Source organism: Bos javanicus, chromosome 5 (assembly GCF_032452875.1).
Source record: "Bos javanicus breed banteng chromosome 5, ARS-OSU_banteng_1.0, whole genome shotgun sequence".
In the NCBI taxonomy this organism is placed as follows: domain Eukaryota; kingdom Metazoa; phylum Chordata; class Mammalia; order Artiodactyla; family Bovidae; genus Bos; species Bos javanicus.
In genome coordinates, this window is record NC_083872.1 from 114,080,520 (window position 1) to 114,103,945 (window position 23,426).

Genomic DNA, 23,426 nt, shown 5'->3' on the forward strand with positions numbered 1-23,426 from the left:
TAATAGGACTGGTGCATTATAATAAGAGGGAGAGACAGCAGAGTGGGGCGGCGGGGGCGGGGGGTCCAGCCGTCTACAAGCCCACCCACGACGCCACCTTGATCCTGCACGTCTCGCTTTCAGAAGCGTGAGAAAGTACACTCTGTTGTCTAAGCCGCCCTGGCTGTGGCACTGTGTTAGGGCAGCACCTTGTTAGGGCAGCACCTTGGGCTTGAAAGCGCCACTCTGCACACCCTCGCTTTCAACAAGGGCTCCTGCCCTGCTCCTGCACTCTGGACAACACCCCAGTGCAGGGAAGGCACACCTTGGGCCCCAGTCAAGTCAAGAAAGTCAAGAAAGTGAAAGCTGCTCAGTTGTGTCCGACTCTTTGTGACCCCATGGACTGTAGCCCACCAGGCTCCTCTGTCCATGGAAATCTCCAGGCCAGACTACTGGAGTGGGCAGCCATTCCCTTCTCCAGGGGATCTTCCCAACCCAGGGATCGAACCCAGGTCTTCCACATTGCAGGCAGATTCTATACCATCTGAGCCCCCAGGGTAGCCCCAGACCCACACAGGAAAAACAGATCCATCTGGAATTACATCCTAATCAAATGCACACTAATGTTATACCACGAGCCCTGACTCTAGACTCATCACAAAAACTTTTGTAAAAAAACAAAAAGTAGGGAACGCAATCTGCTGCAACTGTTTATTATATTCAGAAGTCTACAAATTTGAGCTTTTAAGAAAAATTCACAAAATACTCAGTTGAAACCACATATCTGGTTCATCAAATTTCGAATATATTTTACTGTGCTGAACAATATATTCTAATGCTGTCTAAAACACAGCCAAATTATTTTTCATTCATTTGTACACATTCTGTCATTTTTTGAAAACCAAAATTAAGATAAAAAATATTAAGAAAACTATCCAATTACAACTACTGTTTCCCCATAAACTGAAATATTTTCTGTGGGTGTATCTTCTCACCTTATTCATTTTTTACTTCTGTATACCATATTGATTTATAAATGCACTTAGGGAGTTCTCATCTTCCATTTCTCATAAATTCAAACAGTGACACCTTGTCAAAAGATTAATTTGCTTGGCAATGCAGAAGCTTGGGCTGTTAAAAGCACTCACTGAAAATTATTTTTAAATTTATAGATCATATAAAACAAACAATTTCAAAGGGACAGACGTCTTTAGACATTATTTGAAATTACCTTAAGATGTGGAAGTATCGATGAATCAATCTATCAAATTAGACACCAGCTATTTTTGGTCTTTTATTTTTATTCTTTGTTCCCTTTTTAATGAAGTCTGTGTTGTAAGTTTTGTTTCTCCAGGCCCTTCTCATATCAGCTGATTCGGGCAGCCTTTAGCCCATGAGTCTCACCGCAGTGAGACACCCTCCCCTCCCCCAATGAAGAGAGGCCGAGGAGCCCTCGACTCCAGACCTCCTGCTCTTAGAACCAAAGAGTCCAAGGAAATAAAGCAGGGATGTGCATGGATGTGCCAGACAGAAGTAACACAAAACCGAAATTACAATGAAGCTTCTACTATATCAAAAATGAGAATTTCTCAAAAGAAATATTAAAAATCAGCCATGAATACATATATACCACGAGAAAAAGTAGCAAAACAATCTGCCCAAAGCCAGCTGGTCTTCACTGCAGCCTGTGATGTGGTCACTGGTTCACAAAAAGAGGAATTTCTCCAGGAAACACGCACCGAAAACATCAGTGTTAGGAACCATAGCGATCCTGCAGAGAAAACCAACACGGGAGTCCATCGGTGTCGGCATCGGCTCCGCATTCTCAGTATCAGCGAAACAGATGCCTCGGTGACAGGGGCCCGCGGCCGAGGAAGCGGGAACCGGAGCCCTTGGGCGGCGGGAGGGGCCGTGAGGGGCGCGAGGCCGCGCGGGGGGACAGAGGCACACACGTGGAGTCTGAACCCTGAAATTCTGGGTCAGCTGAGTGGTCTCACCAGGAGCAGCTTAACCTCTGTGCCTCTGCTTCTTCATCTACAAAATGCGGATGATCATCTATAAAGAGGGATGTCACCTCCTTGGAAGGACTGAGGTGGGCCCGGCTGACCTAAGGGACATGTAAGAGCTCTGGGAATTCTAACCCAAGCTTGTGCCGACAGCAGCCGCTGGCCCAGGGCGGAGGAAGCTCCCACAGCAGGGGTGCCTCCCCAACCTGGAAGACCCCCCTTAGAGGCATCAGTTCACGCCTATCAGGTCCTGCTCTCTGTGGCCGCGTTTCCCGTTCTTGAGTGTCCTAAAATAACTTGATGTAAGCAGGAAGGTTCACGGAATAGCCTTCAGATAATCAGAGCTGGCCTTCACGTGTTATACACAAGTGTGTTCCACCCTCGCCTCGTTTAAAAGATTGAAACACACAATCTAAATGCTCAACTTGGGGAATAGTTAAATAGTTACATGCATTTTTGCTCAACAGAATGTACTGAATAGCTTCCAAAGAATTTTGAATTACATGCAAATGCTCATAACAAAACATCAGGAAGAAAAAGAGGATATAAAATCACATATACAATATAATCCTTTAACATTTTTAAACAGGTATGCATAGAAATCTAGAATTAGAATAAACCAAAATATTAATGAACATTTTCCTTGGGAGGTGGGTGGGGTTATGGGCAATTTTTAACTTTGTTCTTATTTATTTTTGTTTTTTAACATAAGATAAAAGTAGTAATGATCATGACAATTCCTGTAACAATTCCTCTGGAGTCATAAACTAGAAAATTTAAACAAATATGAAATTACAAGTTCTGGTTTTCATGATGTCCTGGGTTACACTGTAGCAAACACATAAATCGAGAATATAAAATCTAATTTTCTAGCAATTAAAGAGTGGTCCAAATCTCATTTTCGAAACTACGAACCCACCACCAAACTCAGTTACCGCAGTCCCCATCTCACTGACCTGAATGGAAGTCATGACTCCGTTAGCAAAGACGGAGAGCTTTCCGGCAACCGACCTCACTCCCTGCTTGAACTGGGCCATGTCGGGAGCTGTGGGCAGCACACTGGTGAGGTTGTAGCTTCCTGCACACAGAGCAGATGCTGGCTTGTCACTCGTCACTCCACCGCAGCAACAGTGCAGCCAGCGTCCAGGGACTGGAGAGCTTGGGGGATGCGCCCCCCCGCCCCCAATGCCCATGGGCAGCAGCTGTGGTTAAGGGACAGGACCCAGGGGTGGGTTTCAGTGCCAGCCCCACCATGAACCAGCTGCAAGACCCCACAGTGAGAGAGGATGCGGCATTAGGTCTTAGGCCCATTAGGGGCTCAAATACTGGCACTGACACTTCCAAGCTGTGTGTCTTTGGAGAGATTCCTTAGCCTCTCTGGGCCCCCGTTTCCTCCAGGCACTTAACACAAGATCTGACAGGTAAGAACTCGGTACGTGGCAGATGGGCGGACATCAGTAGGTTTTTCGGGATCAGCATCAGTTCCCCCTCTGGTGAAAGTCCTCCTCCCTTCTTTGCGAGGTCTCTCCCCTGATCCCTCCTGAAACTACGTGTGGATACGTGACCCAGACCTGGCCAATCAGAGGGATTCCCATCTACTCAAGGGAGGGGACCGTCTGCTTGCTCTGGGGTTACTGGTGGGACAGTGAGCTGCTCTAGCTGTCTGTGGCAAGGGCTGCCCCCCTCCCACCCACCCCTCAAGGAGGAGGAGGAGGAAGCCTGTCTCAGAGCAACAAAAGGAGGCTCACCCGGGGAGGCGGCCAGACGGGGAAGGCTCCTGATGGCCAGCTCCCAGGCAGAGGCTGACCCCTCACCTTCACCGAGGCCCGGGTCAGCTGGGTCTCTCTGCTGCCTAGGTTTTGGTTCGTCCCAGCACAGACACACACACGTGGCCACCAGCCCAAGTGACGCACGTCCGAGTCATCAGCCATCAAGGGTCTCCGAGCCAACAAGTAGGCTTTGGTGGCGTGCTCTTGCCACTCAGTTGAGATCGGGCGCTGGAGGGGCTCAGAGACTGAGTGACCCCAAACCTGGGGTCCCCCAGGGAGCCAGCCCAGCTGCCCTTGGCTCCACATGTGACCCGTCTACACCCGCCTGCCCCTTAAGCAGAAGCCAGGTATCTTGCCAGGAACTAAATGGAAGATACACGTTTACCTCCAGCACAGGGGCCACCGGGAGAGACCCTGTGTTTCCCACAGTACTGCTCCCACACTGACCACTGGGGGACGGGCCCAGGGGCGGCCGCCTCCCCCTCTCTGCCTCCAGGTGATTTTTTAAAATTTGGTGGCCCTTTGCCATGTCTTCCCATGTGGCTCAGCTAGTAAAGAATCTGCCCACAATGCGGGAGACCTGGGTTCGATCCTTGGGTTGGGAAGATCCCCTGGAGAAGGGAAAGGCTACCCACTCCAATATTCTGGCCTGGAGAATTCCATGGACTGTATAGTCCATGGGGTCGCAAACAGCTGGACACGACTGAGCGACTTGCACTCACTTTTCCTGCCGATGACAGAGCGGCAGCCTAGCCCAGGGGCAGGACTTGGGTTCGAAACCCAGCACGGCAGGGCTGTCAGCCTGTGGGATGAGTCTTAGGAGAAGCAAAGAGCTCGTGCGAGACCTGGAGCCCAAAGGGCCCAAGTCACAGCCTCTTTCCAGAGGTCAGCGGAGGTGACCTTGGCACCAGAGCCTCCAGTTACAAGTTTCCTACTCAGCAGCGTTTAAAGGGGAGGGCAAGGCCAAGGTGGGAGGTTTAAGCTGGAACCAGAGCCCCTTGGGTGCACGGACTTCCCTTCGCTCAGGCTGGCGCGACTCCAGTTTGTGCAGCTGAACTTGCCAGTGACCCCACCGCACAGCTGTGACGTGTGACACACACGTTCAGCAAGTGGCCAAGCAAAACCTCCCGACGGCCAACTGAGGTCCGTGCTTTGGAGGCTGGCAGACCCCAAGAGGCCAGGTTCCTGGGCTCGGTGAGCCAGAGCCAGGACAGGGGAGGGTGGCTGAGGGGCCTTGCAGGAGCCTCAAGATCCGGGGCAAGGGCAAACACGCTGGGGGTCTCCCTGTGATGCCGGGCAAGTGTGCACAGAGCCTGGACACAGGGTCCGCAGTGCCCTGGCAGTCCCACGGGGCCCTATTCAGACTCAGATGATGGGAATCATTTCTGGAAAGAAATACCCTAGAGGGGCAGGCTGGGTTTGCAGTTTCTTTTGTTCCAGCACTGCTCTCACAGAGCCACCTCTGCTCTGTCATCCGTGTGCTGAGCGGCGACCTCCGAGGCAGTGCCCGGGGATGGCGGGCCCCGGCTGACCCTACTCTAGAGTGACCACCGTGGCTGCTTGTGTGTGTTCCTCAGCCAGTCCCTCCAAGATCCTGGAAGGGAATGGTGCCCCTGCAAACGCCAGGGTTAAGCCACACCCCCAGGAAGTATTTTTGCTTCACAAGGAGGCATTTCCAGTCTGGAACTGTCTTTCCCTGAACGCTGAAGAGATTATAAAGGTGACTGTGACCCACCCCGTGTGCTGATACTTCACAGACGGGGAAACAGTCTAAGATAAGGAGCACAGAACACGCTCTTAAAACCAGCGTTTGCCCTTTGTTGAAATGCACTCTAAATAAAGGGGTAAATATTTAATGAGAGTTGTTCAATGAGCTCCCATTTAGAGCAGTTATTAAAGGCATCTGATGAGAGATGCAGAGATGAGAGGGGATTCGTGGTCTGAACCATCTGGGGGATCTGGAATGGAGAGGGGAGTAGGCCCTTGGCCACTGGGGAGGGGATGGGGTCCCTGGGTGGCCTTGCATAACCCCAGGGCACCCCCATGGTGACTTCGAGTCCTCAGCGCGGGAGTTGTCTTGGATCCACAAGGGCCAAGAAAATTAATGGACCTTTGTTCTCTGAAAGGGGACAGGAAGGTAAACATAGGCTGGCCAGAGCCCGCCTTCAGCAACTGGAAAAGGCTGCTCATTTGATCTCTGAAGGCTTTTTTTTTTTTTTTAACAAACAATGTTTCAGAGTGAGACTTCCAGTAACTAAAATTACAAAAACACATACAGCTGGGGGTGATTTTCAAACCTGATAGGTTCTCTGGCTGCCCTACCTCCGTGCCAGGGCGCCTGCAAGGAGGCAGGCCTGACCCATGGGTCAGCCGAGCACCCCTCTGCCGGGGGGTGGGGGTGGGGCGGCCACACAAGGAAATCTCCCGGAAGAGAGGCCGGGACACCGGAAGTTCACAGATGAGAACGCAGCTTCTCCTGCTGGAGGCCAGAGGGCGGCCCTGCTCTGCCTGTTTCCGGGTCGGTGCTTGGGGGGTAGACTTGGGGGACAGCTAGAACCCTCTCTCTCCTCTCGCCATAGCACAGCAGCCTGGCAGTGCCCGCTGCACCCAGAGGGCCACAGTGGCTCTTGATACGCCCCCCAAACCCCATCGCAGAAGGTCCGAGGTACTGGGGTCTCTGGCCATGGCCTTCTCCCCCCATGGCCTTCTCTATGGCTGCAGGGCTGCCCGTGTGGGTCCCTCCCTGCCCGCGCCCAGCTCCTCCAGGGCTGGAAACGAGGGTGCAGGCAGTGCTGGGCCCTGAAGGCCTTGGAGAGCCCCCTCCCCTGGGCGTTCCTGCTGACGAATGGGCTCCTGAAAGGCCCTCAGAGGACCCTGCCCCTGGAAGGTTGGCTGTGACTCAAGAGGGACACTGGCCCTTTCCCTGCCCCCAAGGCCTGACTGAGCAGGACTGGAGCAGACTGACAGCTCAGGGTCAGAGGCCCAAGCAGAGGCGCGTGCTTCTCAATGTTCGTGACGGGCCTGTGCACTGAGGCTCACTACCTGGGGTGCCCAGACATCTCATCTGGGTCTGGACCCTCCTCTCCACCTCCCTGGTTCCAAAGTCCATCTGTCTCCAGGGAAGGCCGAGGCTGGTGGAGTCACCTGTTCCATCTGCCCTGCCTACTCCTGGGGCCTGGGAGGGGCCCCTGGGGGTCTGCCGTGTCCAGATCCCAGGGGGCTCCCATTGATATCTGTCCCAGTGCTTAGGGGGCACTTGATAAAAAGTACCCCACTTATGCCCCAGTACATGCTTGTGAGGCAGGTATTACCCACCCACTTTACAGAGGAGGAGACTGAGGCCGAAGGCAACCTGAAATACTCCAGGATTCACAGTTAGGGAGTGGGTCACGTCACACAAGAGCCCAGGGCTGTCCCCTCCAAGGCTGTAACACCATACAAACTAGATCTCATGTTCACACTATGCTAGGAAACCCACCCATCTCCCCACACCCCCTGCTGCCATGACAACACTTCAGGAAGACAACTTCCTGAAACTGCAGGTAACTTTGGGGAGGTTGCTTAAATGTCATGACCTGACCTCTTCACATGCAAAGCCTGGAACAACAACTTCTGCTCTGCCTCACTGATAGGGGCCGTGTGTGTGTGTGTGTGTGTGTGTGCACGCGCGCGTGCTCAGTCCCTTAGTCGTGTCTGACTTCCTGAGACTCCCACAGCCTGCCAGGCTCCTCTGTCCATGAGATTTCCCAGGCAAGAATACTGGAGTGGATTGGATCCACTCCAGGGGATTTTCCTGACCCAGGGATTGAACCCATGACATCTCTTGCATCTCCTACATCGGCAGGCAGGTTCTTTACAACTGCGCCACCTGGGAAGCCCTGGGAGCATCAAATAATGGCTGCCAACAGTCTTGGAAAGGTAAGAAGTCCTATGCAGAGAAGATGGAGGCGTGATGGAGACCAGCCTCATCTCCCACCCGCCTGCCCTGCCTATTACCTGCCGTCTGCTTCCTCTGCTCATCGAACAGGTCAGCTGAGCTGATGGAAGAACTTGCCGAAAGCCTCTCCAGCCGAGCCCTGGCTTCGTACTAGAGGAGAGCAGCAAGAAAAGGAAAATCAGGCTCCAAAATCATGAGCAATTCTGCAGAAAGGATCACTGAGGAGCTATCACGGCGCTGGGGTTCCGCAGTCACAAGTAGACAGATAAATGCCCAAAGCCATGGCCAAGGTTGGTCAGTGGGGGGGGCCCAGAGGGAGGGTGACAGTGACGGCTCTGTCTCGGTGCTGCCGCCACCCAGCTGCCAGGAAAGGCCGCTCCACGAGCCTCTCTCCCGACAGCCTTCTGTTATTCGCTGACTGAACTTGAGTGCTGTCCACTTTAAGACAAGGCCACATTTAGGGGGTGGAGAACAACCAGATGTCGGGTCTAAATACTCTCAAAATGCTGGTGGAATTTCTATTGCTACAAAATAAACTCAGTACACCTCAGGAAATAATTCTCTGCGTTATGCAAGAAGCCTAGTGATAACCCGCATCGCTAAGAATTTCATGTAAGCACACGACTACTCCACAAGGAGAAGGGACATTTCAGGCTCCCCATTTCCATTTGAGTCTTACTGTTTAGCCAGACTCCACTGAGATAAGCTCATTAACATCTCTGAGAAAAGAGGCAACAATCTCTCTTCTGAAAATAAATATACCTACCTTCGAGAAACAGCTATATACTACATTTAGCTATGGTTAAGAAAACTACTAAGGACATTACAGGTGTATCAAAAATTCCTGAAATTTATTCAGAAGATATTGAATGGACGGCTATTCAAAGCACTGGGAAAGGAATAAGAGGAAATATAACACAGGCCCTACCTTTCCATCACTCTTCTAGCTGGAGCAGCCAAGTGGGACCACTAGGCAGAAGGACGTGGGTTCGAGTCATGCCCTGGGGACAGGGGAACCTTGCAGCCTGAGTCCATCTCACTTAGTACCCAGTACCTCCTCCCACTCCTTCCATGCCCCTGGCTTGCTTTCTGCTCTGTGGGGACCACACAGAACCTCTCTGGACACTTACATCAGCTTTGGCTTGCCTTCCAAAGTACATATCTGAAGAAATGGCTTTGACGTTGCCAAACTTCTTCTGGGCCTCATCTGTATTTTCAGCTGGCTCAGAGTCTGGCTTGCGGCGAGTGGTAGGTCTACAGTTAGAAACAGCCAAGGCAGGAATGACGTCAGCAAGGTGGTGGAGCAGGAGTTTTTCACATTATCCCCCAGAGAACACTGGTGTGTGTGTGTGTGTGTGTGTGTGTGTAATTTGGTTGATTTTTGTTTTTATTTATTTGGCTGCACCAGGTCTTAGCTGCAGCGTGCGAGATCTAGTTCCCCAACCAGGGATTGAACCCACACCCTCAGCAATGAAAGTGCAGAATCCTAACCACTGGATCACCAGGGAATTCCTGAGAATACTGGTTCTGACAATCACCCACAGATGAGCATGCCTTTGTGGGAGTCCAGGAGTCCAGCAGCGAGGTTCCAACACGCTGTTGGAGCAAAAAGAATCCAAGACTGGTTGCACCGAAGAGGTAAGAGGAAGAGTTTCACTTGCTCACGCTATTCCTCCTCCCAGGCAGCGCTGCTCAGGGCCAGGTGGGGTCCACTCGGCCTGCCGTCTCTCCCAGGGGGAAAGGCGCGAGGCGGGTGGCAGGGTGCCCGGTTTCCAAGGATGCCTAGGGCTTCCTCATCCACCCGGAACAGTGAGGGGATCTACCTGGCTGAGGCGCTGGGAGGGGCTGCCAGGGCTGAGAACTCAAAGGCATGCGGATTCTACTAACCACTTCCTGGGCTCCACGGCAGGCCTGCTCACAAACCACTGGGTGCACTTTGCCTGTGGAGCCCCCAGTGGCCCATGGGGCCGCCAGGGCTGACCCATGAACCCTCCCTCCTGCACACGCCCTGGTAAGCGTGCCTGACTCTGGGCTGGCAGAAAAGTACACTGACTTCAACCTTCCAGGGCACCATCCTAGGGGAAGCAAGCAGGAGGCTCTCATCCCTGTGTGTGGGACGGAGAGAAGACAGGCCATCTTAAGACTTCACCCCCCAAAAGGGGTAAGCGGGGAGGAGAGAGTGCATCCATAGAAAAGGCTTGAGAACACCCCAGAGTCTCCAGCAGGGCGGACAGTTGATGGCGTTTCTCATCCAAAGCTGAGCAGGAAAGACTGGAAGACGTGATTCCTCCTTCAAATGTAAAGACAGCAACACGACTCCAAGGAACACGAAATGTGAAACCACAAGAGGAAACAGTAATTTTCTAGTAACCGACCCCAAATAATTTCCTGACAAAGAATTCAAAATAATTGCTTTAAGGAAGCTGATCAACCTTCTAGCTTCAAGCACAAGCTGGAATCAAGACTGTCGGGGTTTGGGTGGGTGGGTGGGGTGAGGGGGGGTGGGGGAGTGGCGGGGGGAGGTGGGAAATAACAATAACCTTAGATATGCAGATGACACCACCCTATGGCAGAAAGTGAAGAGGAACTAAAGAGCCTCTTGATGAAAGTGAAAGAGGAGAGTGAAAAAGCTGGCTTAAAGCTCAACACTCAGAAAACTAAGATCATAGCATCTGGTCCCATCACTTCATGGGAAATAGATGGGGAAACAGTGGAAACAGTGACAGACTTTATTTTCTTGGGCTATAAAATCACTGCGGATGGTGATTGCAGCCATGAAATTAAAAGACACTTGCTTCTTGGAAGAAAAGCTAAGACCAACCTAGACAGCATATTAAAAATCAGAGACCTTACTTTACTAACAAAGGTCCGTATAGTCAAAGGCTATGGTTTTTCCAGCAGTCACATACGGATGTGAGAATTAAAGCTGTGCGCCGAAGAATTGATGCTTTTGAACTGTTGAGTTGGAGAGTCCCTTGGACTGAGAGGAGATCAAACCAGTCAATCCTAAAAGAAATCATCCCTGAATATTCACTGGAAGGACTGATGCTGAAGCTGAAGCTCCAATAATTTGGCCACCTGATGCAAAGAACTGACTCATTGGAAAAGACCCTGATTCTGGGAAAGATTGAAGGCAGAAGGAGAAGGGGATGACAGATGACAAGATGATTGGATGGCATCACCAACTCAATGGACATGAGTTTGAGCAAGCTCCGGGAGTTGGTGATGGACAGGGAGGCCTGATGTACTGCAGCCCATGGGGTCGCAAAGAGTTAGACACAACAGAGTGACTCAACAACAACAACTATATGTGTGTGTGTGTGTATCTGAATCACTTTGGTGTACACCAGAAACTAACACCACATCATAAATCAACTGTACTTCAATTTAAAAAAAAAGAAGGAAAGAATATCTTGAAACAAATGAAAATGGAAACACTTATGGGATACAGCAAAAGCAATACTAAGAAGGAAGTTTAATGCCAACAAGTGTATGAGGGGTGATCAACATCAGTAATCATCAGGGAAAGGCAAATCAAAACCTCACACCTGTTAGAACAGCCATTGTCAAGAAGATATGAGATAGGCGCTGGTAAAGATCAGAGAGCAGGGAAACTTGGTACAGCAATGGTGGGAAAGGAGATCAGCACAGCCACACGGAAACAGCACAGAAGTTCATCAGAAAGTTAAAATTGGAACTGCCATCTGCTCCCACTTCTGGGTATAAATCTGAAGGAAACAAAGTCGGTAGCATGAAGAGATCTCTGCAGCCCATGTTCATGGCCAAGGTTTCCAGAGCAGTCAAGTCGTGGAAACAATCTGCGTATCTGTCAGTGGGTGAATGGCTAGAGAAAATATTATCCCACACACACAATGGGATAACATTCTGCTATAAAACAGAAGGAAATTCTGCCACTAAACGACAGTAGGGATGAACCTGGGGGACATTACACGAAGTCAGACAGAGAAAGACAGATACTGCATGTTCTCACTTGTGGGTAGAATCTAAAATTTTTTAAAAAAAGGTTGAACTCAAAGAAACAGAAACTAGAACAGTGGTTTCCAAGGAGGTGGGGGAAATGGGTAGACGCTGGTCAGAGGGTACAAACTCTTCATCATTTACAATAAGAAGAGTAAGTTCTGGGGACCCAACATCCTGACTAGTTAATAACCTGTAGTGTTACTTGAACTGTGGGAAGACAGCAGATCTGAAGTGTGCTCAGCACAAAGAACAAAAACAGCCAAAATAGGTTAAACTAATTTGAGGTAAGGCAAATGTATTTCTCATGTATAATGTAAGCACATGCCATTTTACTTTTTAAAAAGCCAACAGCAGTAATTCTGTAAAGGGATTTTAGGCCACTTTAAAAAGCCTGTAAATTCTATTTAGAAAAAAATGAATAAATATCCAAACCACACAACATTTGAAGGAATTCTGTTCCTTAAAATAGGCCTGTAATTTGACTTCAGTTCCACAGATCAATCAGTAAATACTAAATACGTTGTGACACACACAAAGCACCGCTCCATGCTGCACAGGATACAAATGAGCAGGGCGGCAGTACATCCCAGTCACCGAGGACAATGCCAGGCCACACTTATTGTCCCAGCGTGCTAGGACTGTCCCCCTACACTCCCAGCACTTCCCTGGTTTAGACGACACGTCATTCAGCCCTTCATTCATGATCACCAGAAGCTGGAGACAGTTCTTCGACAGGTAAATGGATAAACAGACTCAACGATAAAGAGGGGTGAACACAGCAACACACACGAGTCTCAAGCGCGCTATGGACTGTTAAATAAGTCTAACAAAGCCAGGTACTGCTCAACTCCAGGAGACGACCTTCTGGGAAAGGCAAAGCTGTAAGTTCAGGAGACAGACCAGGATACAAAGAATATTCTTGAAATAGTACAACACATTCATTTACTAGGGTTAGAGAATGTCCCTGGAGACGCATGTCGAGTCACAGTTTACAGTCCCACCCCTCTGGGGTCCATACCTGTCTGTATAGCCTGTGTTTTTCGGAATTGGGTCAGTGTCTTTGATGGTCTCTTTCTTCCAATAGGAATCTGAACTGTCATCCCAGCTAGAGAAAGAACTGCTCCTCAGCTCCATGGGCTCGTCAAAGAACCTGTATGGGAGAGAGCAGAAGAGACTTTGGAGGACCTTACTGATGTCCACTCACATTGGGTACATGGGGACTGTACTTCCCAGACCCCCCCCTTGAAGCTGGGGGCGGCCGTGTGCAACAGGAGCAGACACGAGGCGAATCACTCCCAAGGCCTTTCGGGTGCCCAGTCCTCTCTTCCCTCCCGAGTGGAAGGGGTCGTGTTTTCCAGGTGCTGTAGCTTCAGACAGGTGACACCACCATCCAGCTGGACAATCAAGGTGCCACCAGAAGGACAGATCATCTATATCCTTAGCTGACTTCAGTGAACAAAGAAATAAACCATCACTGCGCTAAACCCTTAAGATCTGGGGTTGAGGGGGGCGGTGGTTGGTATTTATCACTGCGGCATAACCTAGCCTATCCCAACAGCCCAGGACATCCTTGAGGGTTACCTGACTATAGGCTGGTCATGCATGATGCTTCAGGAGGGTTTCCCTAATGGTTCAGTACGTAAAGAATCTGCCTGCAATGCAGGAGACCCAGGTTCAATCCCTGGGTGGAGAAGATCTGGAGAAGGAAACAGTGACCCACTCCAGTATTCTTGCCTGGAAAACCCCATGGAAAGAGGAGCCTGGCGGGCTATAGTCCATGGGGTTATAAAGAGTTGGACATGATTTAGCAAGTAAACCACCATCAATGCTTCAGGACCTGGAGAACTGACCCCATTCTAGGAGTCCCTTGTTGGTAACCCTGCCATGTGAGCCCTGGATAAGACATCACTCCTAACAGAAATCACCACTTAGTATTAGTCAGTCAGTTCAGTCACTCAGTCGTGTCCGACTCTTTGCGACCCCATGAATCGAAGCACGCCAGGCCTCCCTGTCCATCACCAACTCCCGGAGTTCACTCAGACTCATGTCCATGGAGTCAGTGATGCCATCCAGCCATCTCATCCTCTGTCGTCCCCTTTTCCTTCTGCCCCCAATCCCTCCCAGCATCAGAGTCTTTTCCAATGAGTCAACTCTTTGCATGAGGTGGCCAAAGTATTGGAGTTTCAGCTTCAGCATCAGTCCTTCCAATGAACACCCATGACTGATCTCCTTTAGGATGGACTGATTGGATCTCCTTGCAGTCCAAGGGACTCTCAGGAGTCTTCTCCAACACCACAGTTCAAAAGCATCAATTCTTCGGCGCTCAGCCTTCTTCACAGTCCAACTCTCACATCCATACATGACCACTGGAAAAACCATAGTCTTGACTAGACGGACCTTTGTTGGCAAAGTAATGTTTCTGCTTTTTAATATGCTATCTAGGTTGGTCATAACTTTCCTTCCAAGGAGTAAGCATCTTTTAATTTCATGGCATAAGTGATGCTAATTGGCCTCATTCTGGAGTCAGATGCAGAGCTACGATTGTTGATCACTGGACCATCACGCAGATGCTCTTTCAGACTGGAGCCGGAAGTGGACTTGGTAAGCGTCTCAAAGGGGACGCTGGCCTGCTGGGTCAGTTTACACTCTCGTTAGCTGATCATCATTGAGCAGGGAGTGGCTCAGAGAGCAAAACTCAATGGCAGATTCAGGTCCTATGTCGGGGGAGAAAGATCTTTGATGGAGAGCAGCAGGCTCTGCCTGGGACAGGACAGAAATAGACTGGTGAGGGGATGTGCCAGAGACGTACTCAGAAGTGACTGGGCCATCTCAGAATTAGTGACAGCTTAGGATGGAAAAAAGCCCAGCCAGACCCGCACTCCTCATAAAGGTGGTTCAAGAAGTTCAGAAGAGAGATGCAGATTCTAATGCTTAGGTCTCAGGAAAGGAAGGAGGATGAAGGAGGATGCAGAGACTTTAGAGATGTTGCCAAGATGTTTCTGGAGGGTAAGAACAGAAGCGCGCATGGGAGGCAAGTGAGGGCCAAACTCCGAGGGCATGAGGAGTCATCCAGAGATGAGCTAAGATGGGAGGGTGGTGGTGGAATAAAACTGAATGTACTCTTTTTCCCTTGCAGGAAACGAACAAACAAACAACAATAACAACAAAAGGAGGGTGGATAAATCTGCTGTTTGAAGCAGTTGGTATGGCCTTATATGAATCATTGAAAAAAAAAAGCAGAATTTCCAAACGTGGTTTCCGCATTCTCTGGCAAGGAGGTCATTAACAACAAATCTTGTTACACCAGCCTTCTCTCTCCAGGAAGGAAAACCTGCTGTGTTCAAAGTGTATCTGGATTTCAGCTAGAAGCTGAGCAGGCTCTGCTCGGAGGAACAGGAACAACCAACCCCTCCTCACCTGGAAAAGTGAAGTCGCTCAGTCGCGTCCGACTCTGCAATCCCCTGGACTGTAGCCCACCAGGCTCCTCCCTCCATGGGATTCTCCAGGCAAGAGTACTGGAGTGGGTTGCCATTTCCTTCTCCAGGGGATCTTCCCAACCCAGGGATGTAACCCGCGTCTCCCGCATTCCAGGCAGACGCTTTAACCTCTGAGCCACCAGGGAAGCCCTCCAAATGTTCAAGGACATATTTGTGAGGGTCCCAGTGAAAGAATGAAGACTGATCCAATCAGGAATTTAAAACTACTTAATAAGCATCTGTGAGGGACCAGGCCCTGGTGGAGGGAGGAGACATGCTCAGTCCCTGCCCGGATGGGGCTGGCCGATCTGAGCTCAGAAACCCGATCTGAGCTCAGAAACCCAGGGCGACCACGTGGACGCCCAAGGCAGTGTTTCTCAGGGAGCGGCCCTGGGACTGAAGGACGAGGAATGCCGAGGGGCTGCATGGTCCCCCAGAGGCTCTGGGCTTGGGGGTGGGGGTGAGGACTGAATGGCGGTGGGTAGAACTTCCAGGCCCTTCACAAGTCTTAGGTACTGGGACTTGGGGTTTTTTGAATTTAGTGTCACTCTAAGGAAACATCTTCATCCATGTAAGCCAAAGTGCTTATCCTGGAATATAGGGGCATCAGATTTTTTTTGTTTTTAATGGCTGGATAATTCAAGAATCAGAAGGAGAGAGAAAGCCATTCTGCTAGCTCCCTGCTGATCAGCCACTGGATCTACATGTTCCACTGTGTTCTCCAAGCTAGGGAGGGGGTGGGGGGCAGGGAGGGTGGTGGGGGCTCTTCCCACGGTTCACCAGTGAGGCTCCCTGAGCTCTGACCCAGGGCACAGTGTGGGTTCTGTCACCCCATCCTCCCCCAGCAAGTTGCTACCTGCTTCCCACAGCTTCCTCAGAAACGCAAGTCCCCCCGGATCCCCAAGGCCTGATTGACTTTTTTTTTTTTTTTTTGGCCACATGACTTACGGGATCTCAGTTCCCCAGCCAAGGACTGAATCCAGGGCCACGGCAGTGAAAGCACTGAGTCCTAACCACTGGCTCGCCAGGGAATTGCTTTTATTGATTTTCTAATGTTTTGACTTCTAGATCCCAATTCTTAATGCTTTTCACTTATGTTTTTCTCCCTCTCACTCTGGTTTCACTCAACCTGAAAACATTCCTTACATAGGCTTCCCCGGGGGCACTAGTGGGAGAGAACCTGTGATGTAGGAGACATTGGTTGGATCCTTACTCAATTTAGGATAGGCAGCTGTAGACAGCTGCCTCTTCCACTGAAGGCCACGCTGGCTTTGTAAGGCTGAACTAATTGTTCTAGTTTCATTATTTTGTACTCAGTATATAATTACATTGTTTATATCCTGGAAATAATGGAACTCAAAAAAAAAAAAAAAGCCCAAAGATACGGCTGGACTCATTTTTAATAGAAACAGCACTCTTTTATAATTCAATAGTATTCAAGTTCTAATGGGGTAATGAATAATTTGGAAGCAGTGAGAGCTCTTCATGGAAACGCCCGCTTTCCCAGAGGCCATGTTTACTCGGCTTCATCTGCCAAAGTAAGGATTGTTCTACCCGCAGTGGTTATGACCGAGGAGGACCAGCTTTGACGTTCCCATCAGCCAAGCTGCAGGTGAAGACAAACAACACCGAGGTCTCTGGCAGGAATCCAGCCAGTGTGGTCAATATAAAAACACCATCTGCTCCCCGGTTTCAAACCGTAAATAACTGCTCTGTAGAAACGGAGGCCTTTCGGGCTGACTCTCAGGACTAAGCTTGCGGAGAGAAAGGCTGACGGGATTCCTGAAGCTCCTGACAGGTGGATGGAGCCCCCCAGGAAGGAGCCAGGCAGTGGCCTGGGGTGGGCGAGGCTCCCCAACAGCTTCCCAGGGGGCATCCTCAGTCACAGCCCCCTCTCCTTCCAACTCCGCGCCACTGGTGGAGCTGGAAACCCTACAGTCTCTGCAGGAGCTATAATGAGCAGTGAAAGAATCAAACAGGCTTTTGTGGAGAAGCCACGTGGGTGAGCGTAGACCCTGCACCACCGGGAGTTTCCCCAACACAGATGTACTCCCTCATCTAAAGTGATCTGACACGTAGGCAGCCTTCAAATCAAGCTAGAGGTTTAATTCTATCTTGTAGAAAATGTATTTAAGTATTTTAAAAGGCATGATTTGGGGGGCTGCCCTGGCGGTCCAGTGGCTAAGACTCCGAAATCCCAGTGCAGGGGGCCTGGGTTAGATCCCTGCTTGGGGAACTAGATCCCGCATGCCACACCTATTAATAAAAGATCCTGCAGGCTGCAGCTAAGACCTGGCACTGCCAAATTAATTAATTAATTATTTTAAAAAGGCATGATTTGGGAGTTACCTCCAATTAACCTGAAATACAGGTTACTCACAGGAAAAGTGAAAGTGAAAGTCACTGAGTCATGTCTGACTCTTTGTGACCCCACGGACTATGCAGTCCATGGAATTCTCTAGGCCAGGATACTGGAGTGGGTAGCCTTTCCCTTCTCCAGGGGATCTTCCCAATCCAGGGATCGAACCCAGGTTTCCCACTTTGCAGGCGGATTCTTTACCAACTGAGCCACAAGGGAAGCCCAAGAATACTGGAGTGGGTAGCCTATCCCTTTTCCAGCTGGTCTTCCCGACCCAGGAATCGAACCGGGGTCTTCTGCATTGCAGGCAGATTCTTTACCAACTGAGCTCCCAGGAAAGCCTGAGAGGCAAACACAAAATCACCCTGTCTGTGAAAGCACTGATGGGGAACACCTCTAAACTACTTTTTTTCTGGTAAAAATCTGGACTTGAAGCAATTTGAAGTGACGCTAACTGAATGATTTAAAGACAGTTCTCTGTGTTATAATTCCTTACCTGTGAACTTTGATAGGAAAATACAGAATTTCAGAATTAGAGCCTAATTAGTTAACATACATGTCTATCTGTTATGCATATGCAACTGCTTCTAAGCTGTGTAATTGCCAGTCGACAGTGATGCCCTCTGAGATGTGAGTGAGGGGGCCTCCTGTAAGGACTGCCCACACTGACGGGCACGCGGTCGACCTTCCCAAAGCCCACACCTGAAGGTGGCCCTCCACATGGTTAACTTAAGTGCACGACAATAGTAATTAAGCATTCAGATTGAGTCACTTGAACTGAGTCTCCTGAACTGAGTTTCTATATAAAAATAACAGCTAAACATGACGTGAATAACAGTGAAGCCACAATGCCCCGTGTGTGTTCATTCATTAAGCCCTCACGCCACGCTGAGAGGCTGCCACTGCTGGTGTCGCTCCCTCACAGATAAGAGGCGGCGGCACGGGAGGCTGGACGGGCAGCCAAGGTCACACGGTCATTAAGTGGTGGGGCCAGGACCCACGTCCAGGCCGCCCACGTCCCAGCCGGTGCCCACTTCCTGACGCCCCTGGTTTACCTGGTGGCTGTTCAGCAGGCCTCCCCCGCCCTGGTGCTGATCAGGTTCTTGGAGGAACCGCACAGAGTGAGTCAATTCAAGTTAAACTTGTTCTCGGTCTCTGTGGGCGGCTTGAACCTGAACCTCGGCCTCTCCACGGTCGCTTCACACTGGAGTTAGGTAACCTGTCCTTGTCGGAGGGTGAGGGCTGAAGGATGGGGCCTAGGCTTTATCCTGGGAACCCCTCAGACGGCAACAGTGTTTTTCATTCATACATAAACACACAAATAGCATTCATTTAAAATTCTATATCCTGCCAATCGGGGACTCCAGAAGCCAGTGGTATGAAAACAAAAGAATCTGCGAAAGGCGCAGCTGGGAAATATTCCAACTGTTGGAATAAGACTAAACGACTTAACATATATCTTTGGGGTTTTGTGTATTTCTCCAATTTCACATTTTAGATAAATACAACTTTCCCACCTCTGATTTTAATTCCTGGCTGCTGATTTTATTTTCAAACATTTCAATGTTAGCAAATATCATCCACTAAAGAAGGGCACCCCAATTTTTTCCCAAAGGACATCCTTGACTCCAGCTGAAGCTGAAGAAAAACAATGAAGAAAACTTAATTGTATTTGCTCCTAATGTAAAAACCCCTAAAACTAGTAAGTCTGTATCGATCTTTTCAAAACAATACTTTCAGGATGATTTTTAACAGGTTACCTGGAGCTGGATGTAAAATACGAGTCATCACTGTCATCACCATACTTTTTTCTCGGTTTCGCTGTGATTGGTGTTTCCTGTTCAATGGTCTGCATGTCTGAAGTCACTGAATGTGAAATACCACTTTAGAAAATAGAGAATAAGATGGAAAAAAAAATATTAGTTCATGAAGATACGTGTGTTCATCAAAGAATGCCTTTAATTTATACTCTCAACAAAAATATACTTTATTTGGGGGGTTACAAACATGAACAATAGAAAAATATTTTTGTGGTACAAGTGCTAAAAAATACTGGACCTTAGTGGGGGCTGTAACTAATTATAGAAAATACAGTCACATATGAAAGTTATGTTTATGGCATCCACTTAATGACAATCAGACCTATTTCATTTAATCTAATAATCAAATTTGGAATTTTCTGTAGTGTCGTAAACACAGCTGTCCCTTGGTATCTGAGGGGGACTGGTTCCATGACCCCAGCCAACAAAAACAATCCTCAGGGACACATAATGTTTCAAGGCAGAGGCCCGACGTGTTCCCCTTTGCTTGGCAAAGTAAGGAAGCTATCCTTCTCTACTTCACCCCCGCAAAAAACCCTTACTATTCCTTTGTATTTTAAATCATTTCTAGTTACTAATAACACCAAACTCAATGTAAGTGCTACACCTGTTGTTATTTAGTTGCTAAGTTGTGTCTCTTTGCTGATCCCACAGAAATGCTATATAAATAATTGTAAAAACAATGTAAATCATTGTCCTTAAGTATCATACATGCAGAAAATTTTGTTTTGCTTCCTGGAACTTTCTGGAATTCTCCCTATCCCAGTATATTCAAATCCCAGATTGGTTGAGTCTGCAAAGGCAGAACCCCTAGATAGAGAGCGCTGAGGGCCGACTGTATTAGAGCACAACAACTGAAGGACGTGAACAAGGAGAAGACATTCCTGAAATGGAAATTAACAAGGAAAGTCCACGTGTGATTAGCAAATTAGCTTAAATTGTAAAATCCAAGAAAGCAGAGTCTTACCTTCTGCTATTTCCGAATCCCATGCCAAGTCTCTCTGATTCTGCCTTTTTCTTGCCACTCATGTTCACCTTTTCATCTTTCTTCATCTGAATTTCAAGATCTTTATAGGCTAATCGTAATGATGAAACGCTGCCAGGAAAACCAAATGCTCCTTAACTTAGCGCTAATTCTGTGCTCTTAAGTTAAAATACCAACAGTGTTAAACATGTCACATGCTGTTAGCTTGCTGCAGCTTTCCATGATTAATGATTATAAAGGCAAGCTGGCATTTTTTGCATAAAGATTTCTTTTGAGTAGATGCTCAAGAAAAGGTGCATGCCGCTATTGCTGCTGCTAAGTCAATTCAGTTGTGTCCGACTCTGTGCAACCCATGGACAGCAGCCCACCAGACTCCTCTGTCCATGGGATTCTCCAGGCAAGAATACTGGAGTGGGTTGCCATGCCCTCTTCCAGGGGATCTTCCCAACCCAGGGATCAAACCCAGGCCTCCAGCATTGCAGGCAGATTCTTTACCATCTGAACCACCAGGGAAGCTCAAGAATACTGGAGTGGGTAGCCCATCCATTTTCCAGAGGATCTTTCCGACCCAGGGATCAAACCCGAGTCTCCCAAATTGCAGGCAGATTCTTTACTGGCTGAGCTACCAGGGAAGTCCAAATATATAGGGAATGACTCCAATATTCTTGCCTGGAGAATTCCATGCACAGAGGAGCCTGGCGGGCTACAGTCCATGGGGTCGCAAAGAGTTGGACATGACTGAGTGACTAACACTTTCACTTTTCATATATATATATAAATATATTTGACTTAACAGATACATTAAGAAGGCATTACTGCATTGCAAAAGAATTCTTCAGTTTACAAGAAAATTTCCCATAGGGTTTCTCTCTCTTTTTTAAAAAACTATTTATTTGGCTGCAATGGGTCTTAGCTGTGGCACACAGGATCTCTAGCTGCGGCGTGTGGGATCTAGTTTCCTGACCAGGGATCGAACCCAGGCTGCCTAGCATTGAGAACACGGAGTCTCAGCCACTGGACCATTAGGGAAGTCCCCCACAAGGTCTCTTTATGGAACCAGGCTCTGAGAGAATTCAAAATGGAGCTGCCATTCCTGTCAACAGTTTCCTCTGCACCACCAGATACTCATCACCCATCTACAAATACGTGTGACAAATAACGCACCCAGCAGGGGGGAGGGAGGGGAGAGGAATGAAACACTGTCCCTTATTTCTACGTTTCCAAAAATGCTATATATACTTACTTTCTTATGAAGAAAACCAGGCCTATATTCACAAGAGTATATTATCATATTAGTAAATAGCAACAAAATTTCAAGGACTTGAAAAATGATATACCTACATTATCAAGATTTCTAAGATACTGTGCATTTCAGAAAATTATATAAAATGTCACAAATTCCTCATGAGAACGGTACTATATAAACTCCCTAATAATATAAATACATTTCTCTGTAGTGAAAGGAAGTGATAACAGAACTTCTTACTAGGAGAAGATAATCTTGCTTTTGCTGTTTCCCTTCTTAATGAGTCACGCAGGATTCCTATTCCGGTTTTTTTGTTGCTTGTACATATGCTGCTCCCGCTAGACATTTCTTTACAGCAAGAACATTGTTTAACACAAGCTGGCATTAAAGAAATGGATGCCTTCATTCTTTTTATATTTAATTTGGCGGTGCCAGGTCTTAGTAGCGGCACACAGGATCCGCAGTTGCCACATGTGAATTCTTAGTTGCGGCGTGTGAGATCTAGTTCTCTGACCAGGGATGGAACTCAGGCCCCTTTCATTGGCAACTTGGGGTCTTAACTGCTGGACCACCAGGGAAGTCCCTCTATTCTGGTTTAATGTGGCCATCTGCTTTCTTTACTGTTATTCCGTCAGATCAGGGAATGGTAACACATCTACTGTTTCCCCCCCACCCCCACCCCCAGCCAAATTGTACTCGATGGAGGAAAATAAGCAATCTTCTTTCAAATATAATTTTGGGGAGAAAACAGTAGATCTGTTTAAAATCACAAAAAGCTATAACTGTGGTAACAGTCTTCTGGAGATGAATGGATTGGGATGAAGAATTTCAACAGAGTATGAGATGGGGAAGTTTTCCCTTTTGGGGTACCTGCCGTGGAACTGGTGCTATCGCTCACTAAAAGCGTGCACTTCAGCATGCAGGCTCCGGAAGCACTAACAGAACAAAGAAGCTGGGACTCCCCGCTTCTCAGACGTAGAGGAGCCCTTCCAGGACCGGCATGGAGGAGGGCTGGCCACGACCTCAGGACTCAGGGAGAGCCCAGGAGCAGCTCCTGGCTCCTCTCTCTCTCCTACCAGCTGTGCGCACAGACCTCTCTGAGGACGAAATGCCCGGTAAGGATGAGGCTGCGGCCCGGATAGTTTAGTTCACACTCAGAACACACAGGAAAAATCGATACTGCTCCTGACAGCTGACTGAACTAACTTTATTACGGCCATGTTAAGAAATGAAGTTGCAGAAGACTAGCATGAAGTGCGGGCACTCCTGGGGACTTCCCTGGTGCTCCAGCGGCTAAGGCTCTGCACTCCTAATGCAGGTGGCCTGGGCTCGATCTCTGGTTGAGGAACTAAGATCCCACGTGCCGCAGCTAAGACCCAGTGCAGACAAATAAATACATTGTTGTTTAGCCGCTAAGTTGTCTCAACTGTTTTGCAACCCCATGGACTGTAGCCCACCAGGCTCCTCTATCCATGGGATTCTCCAGGCAAAATACTGGAGTGGGTTGCCATTTCCTTCTCCGGGCGATCTTCCAGACCCAGGGTCTGAACCTGCATCTCCAGCATTGCAGGAAGATTCTTTACCACTGAGCCACCAGGGAAGCCCCAAATAAATAAGTAAATATTAAAAAGTAAACAAACAAACAAAGCCTGGCTACTTTCTCACAGCTGGCACAGCACTGGTTTGGTGAAACTGAGCTGTGATGTGTCTGAGCAGCAGGGTGGTGGTCAGGGCCTGGAGTGCAGCTCTTCTGAACAAAGGGATTCATTGGGTTCATAAACACCAGTTCATAAACACCCCACAATCTGCATGTTTGCATTTAGCTGTATCGAGCAGTCCTGATTAAGGCTGGTGCTGTCTCTAATATT

At 48.7% G+C, this 23,426-nt stretch overlaps 1 protein-coding gene across 1 annotated transcript in view; it reads right to left on the minus strand.

The window, feature by feature from the left end:
* Positions 1 to 676: 676 nt before the first annotated feature.
* The window catches only part of ARFGAP3 (ADP ribosylation factor GTPase activating protein 3), a 51,016-nt gene continuing 28,266 nt past the window's right edge, over positions 677 to 23,426 (minus strand). Inside the window, exons 10-16 of the mRNA XM_061418766.1 lie at positions 20,295 to 20,423; positions 19,268 to 19,390; positions 12,691 to 12,822; positions 8,822 to 8,945; positions 7,751 to 7,841; positions 2,942 to 3,063; positions 677 to 1,750 (exon numbers count right to left, since the gene is read on the minus strand). Coding sequence (XP_061274750.1) covers positions 1,733 to 1,750; positions 2,942 to 3,063; positions 7,751 to 7,841; positions 8,822 to 8,945; positions 12,691 to 12,822; positions 19,268 to 19,390; positions 20,295 to 20,423 — 739 coding nt within the window. The 3' untranslated portion in view covers positions 677 to 1,732. The remainder of the gene's footprint in view (positions 1,751 to 2,941; positions 3,064 to 7,750; positions 7,842 to 8,821; positions 8,946 to 12,690; positions 12,823 to 19,267; positions 19,391 to 20,294; positions 20,424 to 23,426) is intronic.